At 44.0% G+C, this 12,160-nt stretch overlaps 1 protein-coding gene across 2 annotated transcripts; it reads left to right on the forward strand.

Annotated features, from left to right (window-relative positions):
* Window positions 1–95: 95 nt before the first annotated feature.
* LOC308483087 (uncharacterized protein) lies at window positions 96–12,003 on the forward strand. Of its 2 annotated transcripts, XM_081016644.1 has the most exons (7): window positions 96–323; window positions 1,775–1,929; window positions 4,554–4,729; window positions 5,454–5,580; window positions 7,778–9,676; window positions 11,432–11,540; window positions 11,732–12,003. In XM_081016644.1, exons 2-7 carry the CDS (start codon window positions 1,788–1,790, stop codon window positions 11,841–11,843), a joined length of 2,565 nt encoding a protein of 854 aa, XP_080872770.1. In that variant the 5' UTR covers window positions 96–323; window positions 1,775–1,787; the 3' UTR covers window positions 11,844–12,003. The 2 variants fall into 2 exon arrangements, with proteins under 2 accessions (XP_080872770.1, XP_080872771.1); XM_081016645.1 differs by lacking the exons at window positions 96–323; window positions 4,554–4,729 and having other exon boundaries at window positions 1,801–1,929.
* Window positions 12,004–12,160: the final 157 nt, after the last annotated feature.

Genomic DNA, 12,160 nt, shown 5'->3' on the forward strand with positions numbered 1-12,160 from the left:
CGGAAGGGCCAATCCCGTCGCTTGGAGCGGATCACATGATAAAGTCCAAACCCAAACGCGGTTTTTGCTTATAGCGCTGCGCGCAGAATGTTGCAGAGGAATTAGAGGAAAGGACAGGAGAAAGAAAGAGCGAGCGAGGGCGGACTTTCTTTATCCAGGGCCTTAAGGGATACGGGAACCCTAGCAAATCTTTGTTGCTGTTGTTGTTTTCTTTCAAAATGAAGTACTAACTACAGTCCCGCTTTTCGGAGGAGGCTGAGGCCGCTTGGAGGATTGAGCTGGGTTGCCTGAGGGAGGGGAATTTCATTTTTTGAATGAAAGTGGTAAGTATGTTTTCCTTGTAATTTAATGGTTATGATTCGGGGGCGGGGGGGGGGATGTATATATCTGCATGTACAACACCTTAGCCTTAAGTCCTTTGCTTCCTCAGCCACGTTTCTTTTGCTTAATGCTGTTTAAAAATGCACTTATTATTTATTAAACGTATGGGGCAACCTTCACCCGAAGACCCCGAAGGGCAGTTCACGACAGAAAAATACAGGATGGGGATACAAAACACATAAAACAGAAACAAGCCAGTAAACCCCCCCCCCTTGCACAAACACATTTCAAAAGCCGAATGTCTGGTTGAAGGGAAACATTTTTACCTGTCACATAAAGATATGTGGTTTGGGAGCTGCACGGTCATGGAAGAAAACAATGCTGTCCAGGGTTGTAAAGATGGCGGAGAGAATAATTGGGTGCCCTCTTCCCACCTTGGATCAAATCTATGCTTCCAGGTACCATAAGAAAGCTGCAGAGATAGCGCAGGATAGTGCGCACCCCGGAAATGATCTCTTTCAGCTTCTGCCTTCTGGAAGAAGGTACAGGGTTATAAAGACTAGGACTAGCCGCCTGAGAAACAGTTTCTATCCAAATGCGATTTTGGTTTTTAACGCAGTGTAAGGAGTCTCTGGGGGACGTGGGTGGTGCTATGGGTTAAACCACAGAGCCTAGAACTTGCCGATCAGAAGGTCAGCGGTTCAAATCCCCGCGACAGGGTGAGCTCCCGTTGCTTGGTCCCTGCTCCTGCCAACAAAGCAGTTTGAAAGCACGTCAAAGTTCAAGTAGATAAATAGGTACTGCTCCGGCGGGAAGGTAAACAGCGTTTCCGTGCGCTGCTCTGGTTCACGAGAAGCAGCTTAGTCATGCTGGCCACATGACCCAGAAGCTGTACGCCGGCTCCCTCGGCCAATAAAGCGAGATGAGCGCTGCAACCCCAGAGTCGGTCACGACTGGACCTAATGGTCAGGGGTCCCTTTACCCTTACCTTTTAAGGAGTCTCTATAGGAGTGTATTGTATTTTTAAAATGGGGTATCAGAGTTTTTAGGGGGCTAACCAGGCTGGGATAGCTGGGATAGCAGACTTGTTGGTTTTGAATGTCTTATGTAGAATTTTTTTTTTTCAATTTCGTTGTTCCGTATGGGACAATGACAATAAAGATTATCGTATTGTATCATAACTTGTTTCACAGTAAGCATATACACTGGGCTGCAAAAGTATTCTGTCTCGGCATTGGTTTGCAAATGCGTGAATAAATCGCTTGATTTCTCTACACTTCAGTCTGGTCTATGCAATGCAACAATGTGGTAGAGCAGAGGAAGTCCCTTCAGACTCCAAAGGGGCCTGGAGTATAAGTCAGTGCAAACATAAAAGCAACATAATGATGGTAGAGTATTTTGCAAATATAAAGGATGATAATGGCAGACTTTTCTTTTTCTGAACAACTGGCAGGACTGCCTGAAAAATGTCACTTCAGGCACTTGAAGAAACATCCATTTCCTTCACAAGTGAAGTCAGGGAACGGATGAAGGAAAAGAAAAATGGTGCATTGAAGACGGCAAAGCTGAATGCTTCTCTTGCATCGAAGATCAAAACAAAAACAATAAGTAAGTGGCAGTATTTAAAAATAATTTGTTATGCTTGACCTCTGGCGCTTCACTGGAGACCTGGACTATTCTATTGGGGTGAGTTATAAGACAAGAGTTGCTGACCTTTTACAGCCTAAGTGAATGTGATTAAAGTGGTCATCAAACTCATGCATACATACTGCACTTACACACAGAATCAAAGAATTGTAGAGAGTCATCCAGTCCAACCCCCTGCAATTCAGGAATCTCGGCTAAAGCATCCATGATAGATGGCAATCCAACTCCTGCTAAAAAACCCTGCAACAGGTTGGCACTCTCTCTCTCTCTCTCTCTCTCACACACACACACACACAAAAACCACAGGCGCACACTCATCCCTGTCAGCAATGGGCTGAGGCGAGAGGGTTAAATCCATCACATGGCTGGGCTATGGGGCGATTTCCCCATCACAGAGCTGAGCTTACATGCTGGAAAGGTTTAATCTTCAACTGCAAGCACAGCCAATATAGGGCATTATCAGAACAAAAGCCTTAGGTAGGTCCTAACCTACCGTATTTTTTGCTCTATAAGACTCACTTTTTCCCTCCTAAAAAGTAAGGGGAAATGTGTGTGCGTCTTATGGAGTGAATGCAGGCTGCGCAGCTATCCCAGAAGCCAGAACAGCAAGAGGGATTGCTGCTTTCGCTGCGCAATGATCCCTCTTGCTGTTCTGGCTTCTGAGATTCAGAATATTTTTTTTCTTGTTTTCCTCCTCCAAAAACTAGGAGCATCTTGTGGTCTGGTGTGTCTTATAGTGCGAAAAATACGGTATTTCCCCCCACCTGTTCCGCACAGCAAAACCACAGATGGTGCAGCTTGAGTTGGTTATACAGATGGAGTGCTGTGTATTTGCATGAGTCTGGTTTAGGGAATGCCAGCCTTGATGCTGCTGCATATCCCTGCAATGTGAAGAAACACTAGGTTTCTGTAAATGGAGGGAGGAGGAGAGAAGATGATAACCCAGCTGTTAGCAGGATTGGGGAAGATTTGACCACTCAAATGAAGGGAACGCAGTGGATGTAGCCTACCTTGATTTCAGCAAGGCATTTGACAAGGTGCCCCATGATATTCTTGTAAAGAAGCTGGTAAAATGCGGTCTTGACTATGCTACCACTCAGTGGATTGGTAACTGGCTGACTGACCGAACCCAAAGGGTGCTCATCAATGGTTCCTCTTCATCCTGGAGAAGAGTGACTAGTGGGGTGCCACAGGGTTCTGTCTTGGGCCCGGTCTTATTCAACATCTTTATCAACGACTTGGATGATGGACTCAAGGGCATCCTGATCAAATTTGCAGATGACACCAAACTGGGAGGGGTGGCTAACACCCCAGAGGACAGAATCACACTTCAAAATGACCTTGACAGATTAGAGAACTGGGCCAAAACAAACAAGATGAATTTTAACAGGGAGAAATGTAAAGTATTGCACTTGGGCAAAAAAAATGAGAGGCACAAATGCAAGATGGGTGACACCTGGCTTGAGAGCAGTACATGTGAAAAGGATCTAGGAGTCTTGGTTGACCACAAACTTGACATGAGCCAACAGTGTGACGCGGCAGCTAAAAAAGCCAATGCAATTCTGGGCTGCATCAATAGGAGTATAGCATCTAGATCAAGGGAAGTAATAGTGCCACTGTATTCTGCTCTGGACAGACCTCACCTGGAGAACTGTGTCCAGTTCTGGGCACCACAGTTCAAGGAGGACACTGACAAACTGGAACGTGTCCAAAGGAGGGCAACCAAAATGGTCAAAGGCCTGGAAACGATGCCTTATGAGGAACGGCTAAGGGAGCTGGGCATGTTTAGCCTGGAGAAGAGGAGGTTAAGGGGTGATATGATAGCCATGTTCAAATATATAAAAGGATGTCACATAGAGGAGGGAGAAAGGTTATTTTCTGCTGCTCCAGAGAAGCGGACACGGAGCAATGGATCGAAACTACAAGAAAGAAGATTCCACCTAAACATTAGGAAGAACTTCCTGACAGTAAGAGCTGTTCGACAGTGGAATTTGCTGCCAAGGAGTGTGGTGGAGTCTCCTTCTTTGGAGGTCTTTAAGCAGAGGCTTGACAACCATATGTCAGGAGTGCTCTGATGGAGTTTCCTGCTTGGCAGGGGGTTGGACTCGATGGCCCTTGTGGTCTCTTCCAACTCTATGATTCTATGATTCACTCAAGAAAAATGGCACAGGAAGTGATTTGTAAGTATCACCCCTGGCCTTAGCTGTGTTTTCAGTCCCAGTGCAGTGGCATTTGACAGTTCTTTGGCATTTTTGTGTTCTCTGAAAAAGATGTATGATTTATGGCACAGGTCTTATGACTCTAAACAGCAGCATAATCATAGCAATTGAAACTGCATTTGTTCAACCTTGCCAAGCCACTGCTGATTGCCCAGGGGGAGACCAGTAAGAATTTGCTTCATAAAATACAGCGTAAGTCTGTGGTAGGGTACACAGGTTTCCTATGTTGATTGGAGCTCACCTACCAATTTTGGCTGCCGACTTCTTTTGTTCTTGTCTTGATAAGGCAAAATTTTGGAAAGGATTGGCCACTAAAGTTAACAAAAACCACCCGTTTTCTCTCTCTCCCTCTTTTGAAAAATACAGATAACTCCTCTATAATTAAGTTCTCCCTAAAACAGAACAACAAAGCGTTGGCTTTAGCTCTCAATGGTGCAAAGGGAGCTAGTCAAAGACTAACTGCTGAAAAGATGCTACTGCAAAAAGAAGTGGAATCGTGTCACTTTGAAAATGCTTCACTGCGCCGAAAGCTCTTCTCTGTGGTACGGTATTTGCAGCCATGTTATTTGTCTCTGTGGTAATTGGAACCTTTTCTTCAATGGTGCATAAACCAGGGGTGAAACTAGGCTTTATTTTACCCAGTTCAAAGACCCAGTTTGGCGTGCACACTCACACACACACACACACACACACACACACACCCATTAGCATTTTGGAAGGGTGTAACGAGGAATTGGGTGTCTTGAGTCACAGAAGACTGGATTAGGGAACCTGGTCAAGGGGATACACACATTGACATGGCATATCCTACAAATACTTGATAAGGTCCATGAGAACCAAAGTCATAAGAAACAAGAAAGGCAACTGTGGAGAAACAAATGTTGTTAAATTTTGGAAGCTCTTGTTACTAATTTATGGATTAAGATTCATGGATTAATTAATAGAGCATACATACTTTACAACACAGAGATAAAATCATATTTAAAACTATAAAAGAACCCATGGGGAAATTATTAGGAATGTTATTTATGTTAATTTGTATACTGCCCCTCTTCCAAAGATCTCAGGGCAGTTCACAGCATTAAAATTCAAAATGAAAACACAGAATGCATAATAAAAAGAAGAACATTATTCTAATTGCTTCTTTGAAAATACTGTAAAGAGTCTTTAACTTAAGCTTTCCAATGCTTATTAGGCCTGGTTTGCTTGTTTTTTTTATTTAAACTCGATCGGTTTAAAAATGTTAACCTTTTCGTTTGTGTGCAGAACAAATCTATTCACGAACTGCACCAATATATGAACAGCCACTTGCAAATAGCAATCAAGCTGAGCAGACCTCAGGATGAAGAGGAAGGCACTGCATTGGCACCTGATCGGGACCCGCCTTTTGGTGGTATAACAGAGCTTTTATCATATAATTACAGTGGTGCCTCGCAAGACGGAAAACCCGCTAGACGAAAGGGTTTTCCGTTTTTGAGCTGCTTCGCAAGACGAATTTCCTTATGGGCTTGCTTCGCAAGACGAAAACGTCTTGCGAGTGTTGCGATTTTTTCCCCGCTTTCCCCCCCCTTTTTCTAAGCCGCTAAGCTGCTAATAGCCTTTTAGCCGCTAAGCTGCTAATAGCCTTTTAGCCGCTAAGCCGCTAAGCTTTTAATAGCTGCTAAGCCGCTAATAGCGCTAAGCCGCTAAGCCGCTAATAGGGTTGCTTCGCAAGACGAAAAAACCGCTAGATGAAGAGACTCGCGGAACGGATTAATTTCGTCTTGCGAGGCACCACTGTACTTTTACTTTGGCTGTATGCGGCAGATATCTGGCAGGCAACCCCAATAACTTTCAAACATCTCTTGAAAACCTTTTTATATGCTGACAAATCTATTTGTTGAATTTCTTTTTAGGTGAGCCACTCATTCTTGTGATGATTCTACATTGTTTTACGATTTTTATTTTGTGCACCTCCTTGATATATTATGTGAGTGGGCGGGATATAAATACTTCCATAAATTAAACATAGCACCCTCTGTATGAGTGAGAGACACATGTTAACTGGAAAGCCATATGCTTGGGACGGCCACATCTGTGGTCTTGGGAGTAAGCCTACCCAGTGGGATTTACTTCTGAATAACCATGTATAAGATCAGGCTGCACATTTTATTCATTTCCTGAGCTTATGTGGCGCGGAGGTTGTCTCTTCCTTCTAACTACAGATGTGGTACAGAATCATTTGAGGACTATTTCCAGTTACTCCTGGCTCAACCTGACACTGGAACTGCCTGTATTCTGTACTTTGCAGTGTAAGATGGGAATCTGTGTCTTACTTATGTATTTATTTACTGTGCTGTTTGGTGCTGGGAGTATACCAGTCAGGAATGCACAATTCTGTTCCTTTTCAGTACTGGGCAGTAGGTTCAGTGTGCATCATGCTTAATTATTCTTTTACAGTCCTGTGAGCATTTGGGGGAAGAAATAAGAGCCAAATCTCTATAACCTTGTCTTTAGGGTTTGTTTAGTCCCAAGTGATGGTCCTTAAGTTAAAGTCAGTTGTGGGCTGTGGATAAGGAATGGCAAGCAGATTTGGCCAAGACTATATCGTGGAGGTCTGGATGGAACCCCACCTATTGCATCAGACTGTGAGTGTTACACTCAATGTAGGCAACCTTAAAAGGCATAGCTTTTAAGGCATGTCTTCAGTACCAAATGCCATTTTTCCTAAGCAGGCAAACTTTTTTTTTCTGATGAGGGCTGTGTTCCCACGAGGGAATTACATGTCAGCTGGCAGAAGATCTGAGTGGGGACAGAGTAGAAAGTAGGCAGGGCTGCTCCCCCCCCCCTTTTCTCTTTCTGCTGCCACCTTCCTTCTTCTCACTCCCCCTTCATGCAATGGGAGCCACAGCTTGTTTTGCCTGAGGTTTGATCAGCTTGCTTACAGTGGGCTTTTGGAGTTAGGTCTAGAATCGTATAAAAGAATGCCTTGCTGTTTGACGCGTGCTTTAAAGAACAGCAAAGACTTCGTGCCCGATATAAGTGCCATTTGATGGTTGCCACCGAAAAGCTTGTAATTACAGAATGGGCATAGACGTCAACACACACACGCACACACAATTGGAAACAATTTTATGCACGCTTATGTGGGTTAGAAAGCTGGCTTGTTGAAGCTAACTAGATTCACCACTAACTACAATTCCCGGTTCAGATAACATGGGAAGCCACAATTAACTGAAAATGGAAACAAATTCTTCTGAACTCCTTGGTTGTGCGAGGGAAATGAAAAATGCATGAGTCCAGGAAGTGGCTAGGCTCATTTGCATACTAAACATTGCCATTGTTTAGTATAATGTCTGAATATTAATTGTGGGGCATGACACACAATATGAAGTGGGGTTGGGGGGAGGGTTGTTGCTTTAAAGCCCTATTATTGGGCTTCCTGGAAGCATCTGCCTGGTCTCTGTTGGAAATGAGATGGACCTTTGGTTAGACTGAGAACTACGTTTCTTGCTTTCTTACTGCGCAAGCTTAATGGAATGTTCATGGATTCTTTTTTTAAAAAAGCAAGTATGTGTTCACCTACTAAATTCAGCTATTTGTCATTATAGGAAACCTTTTGAGAACACAACGATGTCCCAGGAGCAGCTTGCTGTCCGTCCTGAGTAACAGTTCACCTCTGCAGCACTGTGAGGTGAATACGGCACCACTCATTGGTAGCGTGCTGTTATCAGGTGGTCACGTGACTCAGAGGAAGAAACGCAGAACAAGCTCATCAGCTGCATCTGGAGGTGATTCTCAAAAGAAGTCCTCAGAGATGCTTCAGTGGACAAAGGAATCAGAGCAGGTTGTTAAAGAGTATTTTGAAGTCAGTCAGGCTGGTGAACTTTTGGCACCAGACACCAATAATAGAAGCTATGAGACAATCAAAGCCAATGAAACCACAGCTGTAAAAAAAGTGAGTATGGGGAATGTGCACAGGAGCTCTTCTGCTGTCAGGCAGTCAAAAGGACATTTGGTTAATTATAACAGTGGAATAAGGAATACTTTTGTGGTAGTACCGTACAAAACCTCTCAATCGAACAGTAGCGCGATGACAATTCCGGAGCCTGCACGTCACACTGAAGAGTCAAGTCAAGTCAATTCTCTGGAAGAAAGTCCACCACTGAACAGCTGCGGCCAGGAGGCGGCGGATAGTACCCAGCACCGTGATAAAGGCAAAGGTTGCAGATTGACATATGTAGTGCACCAGACTATTCCAAAGCAGGTAGATGACTGCAACACTTTGACTCAGGAAATTGAAAAAAGAACATTCTTGGGAAAAATGAAGAATTCAGAAAGTCAGTTCCAAAATCCAGATACTATCTCATTAAGCAATGTGAAACATACTTCCCAGTGTTCTGATAAAACCAGGGATTGCAGAAGGACCTATGTAGTGGACCAGACTTCTCTAAGCAGTGTAGATGACTGCAATGCTTTGATTCAGGAAACAAAAAAAAGAACATTATTGGGAAGAATGAAGAATTCAGAAAGTCAGTTCCAAAATCCAGATACTATCTCATTAAGCAATAAACTACAAGATAAAAAGAGCCATGCCTGCAATGTGAAACATACTTCCCAGTGTTCTGATAAAACCAGGAGTTGTAGAAGGACCTCTGTGTTAGAGCTAGGTCCTCTAGATTATCAGAACAATTCTGTTCCCGTTGCACATGAAGGAAATGCACCCTCGGAAAACTTAGAGGATCGAGGAATTGTGTTCCGAAGTCCGGAGTTTAGTTTGTTAAGCAACAAGGCACCACTGCATGCTCTTGGTACAAAACAGTTGGTTGGTTTCCAAAAGCAGATTCCTGGTGAAGAAGCAACACTGGATCTGAATGTGAAGCATACAAAACCCAAGAAGACGACCCGGGAAATTTGTTTACAACAGGAGATCAGTGAGATGGAGCTACAGAGCTTCAATGTTGATGTGCAGCCTCAAGAAACCAAGGCTAAAGAAGGGCACAAACACAAAACAGTTAAAGCGGGCAAGGATAATGCAGGGAAAGAACATGGGGAAACAGACACGGGTCTGAGTGCTCAAAGAGCCAATAAAAGGAAGAGGAAGAATTTGAGTTTCACTTCTCAATCAACAAGTCAAGAAGATGCAACCCCTGTTTTCTCTCTAGGGAATGTGCATTCCGCATTTCGAGGTTCAGGTTCCAGGACTCAGCAAGATTCTTTCCATAGGGATCTTCCTAAGGCTTCACCTCAGGCTGACTCTGTGGCTGTATGTCCCAAAACTCCTGAGTCTTCCGCAGTTGGTCTTTCTAAGACCACCTTACCTCGTTCTTGTAGTTCTGTTCAGTCACATTATGCACTTCAAGATCAAGTGAGCCCAGAAAGAAACTCGTCTCTGCCCAAAGTCTCAACAGCTTTAAAAAATGATTCAAAGCAAGTGGCTTCTGGCAGATGTGAGAAAAAGACAGCACATGCAATTCCTGAAACCTTGCAAAACACAGCACAAGGAAAAGGTGAGTGATGAAAAGAGGCTGTTGATGTTCAATAGGAGGTTCAATAGGTGAGTTGCGATGGGGCGCGTGAAACCCTCCATCTAAATCTCAGCATTCACCTCTTTCTGTGTGCAAATCTGTGCACTCCTATTGTGTTTGCTTGATTTAAGCTAACCTGAAGATCTGGTTTTCTCTCCCAACCAGCCCAGAGCTTTTATTGCTCTGCACCTAAAATGAAAGCTAGACTGCAGTATAGTGGCAGCTCACTGTGAGAAAGCTCAGGAAAGCAAAAGACCTATGATTGGATGGAAGTTTGCCCTATACACGTGCTAGACGTTTGCCAATGCAAAAAGTGAAGAAACAGATGGTTTTTTGTTTTCTTCACTGTGATTGGAGGGGGATGGGAGTCCAGCTAAGAAACACAATAGCTGCTTTGTGCTCCCTTACAATATCCATAAATTGCCCAAAGCCAAGAATCAAAGATGCGGGCAAAGGATAGTGTGCTGGTTTTATCTCCTGACTCTTAACCTTCTGTGAATTATTATTATTAGGTATTAAGGACAGGTCCACAAAGGAACTTCCTTTGTTGCTGTGCTTCTGCTTTAGTGGAAGAAGAGAAGTACAGTGGTGCCTCGCAAGACGAAAAGAATCCGTTCCGCGAGTCTCTTCGTCTTGCGGGTTTTTTCGTCTTGCGAAGCAAGCCCATTAGAGGTTTAGCGGCTTAGCGCTACAGTATTAGCGGCTTAGCCGGCTTAAAGATCAGCTGATAAGCGGCTTAAAGATCAGCTGATAAGCGGCTTAAAGATCAGCTGATAAGCGGCTTAACGATCAGCTGATAAGCGGCTTAGCATCAGCTGTTAAGCGGCTTAGCCATCAGCTGATAAGCGGTTTAGCGGCTTGGGAAAAAGGGGGGGGGAAGGAAAAAAACCCCGCAGGAACTCGCAAGACATTTTCGTCTTGCGAAGCAAGCACATAGGAAATTCGTTTTGCGAAGCACCTCCAAAACGGAAAACCCTTTCGTCTAGCGGGTTTTCCGTCTTGCGAGGCATTCGTCTTGCGGGGCACCACTGTATAGGAAGTAATATTTATGTTAAAGAGGTGCCCTGAAATCCAGAGATGTTTTGCACAAGTTGCATGTGTGAATCTCTGAGTGATACCTTGTCTGGGAAATAAACCTTTGGGAACAGGAGAACATTAGTAACCACTTGCTGTTGGGAACCATGTGGAATTTAAACTACTGCTTTTGAAATAAAACCCAGTTTGGTAGCCAATCAGGCCTAACATTGAATTCTCAATTGACTCTGGATATTCAGAGTTTAGAAACGCAGATGGCACTGTGGTCTAAACCACTGAGCCTCTTGGGCTTGCCGATCACAAGGTCAGCAGTTCGAATTCCTGTGTCGGGGTGAGCTCCCGTTGCTCTGTCCCAGCTCCTGCCAACCTAGCAGTTTGAAAGCACGTCAGATTGAAAGTAGATAAATAGGTACCGCTCCGGCAGGAAGGTAAAGGGCATTTCCATGCGCTGCTCTGGTTTCAGTATTCCGTTGCACCAGAAGCAGCTTAGTCATGCTGGCCACATGACCTGGAAAAACTGCAGACAAACGCCGGCTCCCTCGGCCTGTAAAGTGAGATAAGCGCCGCAACCCCAGAGTCGTCTGCGACTGAACTTAACGGTCAGGGGTCCTTTACCTTTACTCTGAGTTTATTTATTTTTAATAGGTTTAACAGGGATTCTCAGGGTAGCTTAAGCAGTGATCAATTCCTGACTTTTCACAGAGCACAAGGTCCTGCAAGATTCAACCAATTCTGTACCTCTGGAATCGCCTCCAACACGGCCAAGAAGACAGACAAAAGAAGTTTGCTATGCGCTGCCCAAGATTAACACGTTAGTATTCTGTTTGATGCCGAGTGCCCTTTTATAAGAGAGGGAGTCAAAAGACAGATCATGGGAATCCTGTGCTGTCTATGGCCTGAAACCTTGACTGTCTTGCTGGGGGTGCTGTTTCCCGGAATATAAAAATCAAAAACAGTCTGTGTACAACAAATTATATTGCTTCTCTCTCTTCTCTGCTGCAGCAAACTGAGGAGCGGTGACCCATTTACATTTTCTATCTACCCCGGGTCCCCTGTGTACAACACTAAAAGAAAGAGGTTGCCCAGAGGATCTGGAAAGTCCAAGGCAACCTAAAAAGAGGAAATCGACCCTGTTGTGAATTCACGGTTTTTAGTAGGAAACAAGTTTGTTACTGTTTAAAAAAACTTTGGGGTCTCCAGTATTCCCCCTTACCTAGTCTTTTTTGTTCTGGTATTTGCATTTCAGAAATAAAACATTTCCACCTGAAGTTCAATTGGATGTTTGAAAGCCTGTCAGAACTCCAGGAATGTAGAACGTTTAACATTTTATTGAGTTGTAGATCATCTTATTCCAAACAATATATGACTATTAGCTTGCATGAAAGTGTTGAAAGCTGAGTTCCAGGGAAGACATGACCCCATTTAAATGCT

This window comes from Podarcis pityusensis (genome assembly GCF_964106645.2).
Source record: "Podarcis pityusensis genome assembly, chromosome: 1".
In the NCBI taxonomy this organism is placed as follows: Eukaryota; Metazoa; Chordata; class Lepidosauria; order Squamata; family Lacertidae; genus Podarcis; species Podarcis pityusensis.

Excerpts from the sequence above, each read along its gene's own strand:
- LOC308483087 (XM_081016644.1), top strand. The coding sequence starts at position 1,788 with ATGTCACTTCAGGCACTTGAAGAAACATCCATTTCCTTCACAAGTGAA. Across the intron at positions 4,730-5,453 it reads GCCGAAAGCTCTTCTCTGTG|AACAAATCTATTCACGAACT; the intron begins GTACGGTATTTG and ends GTTTGTGTGCAG. Across the intron at positions 9,677-11,431 it reads AAACACAGCACAAGGAAAAG|AGCACAAGGTCCTGCAAGAT; the intron begins GTGAGTGATGAA and ends GACTTTTCACAG.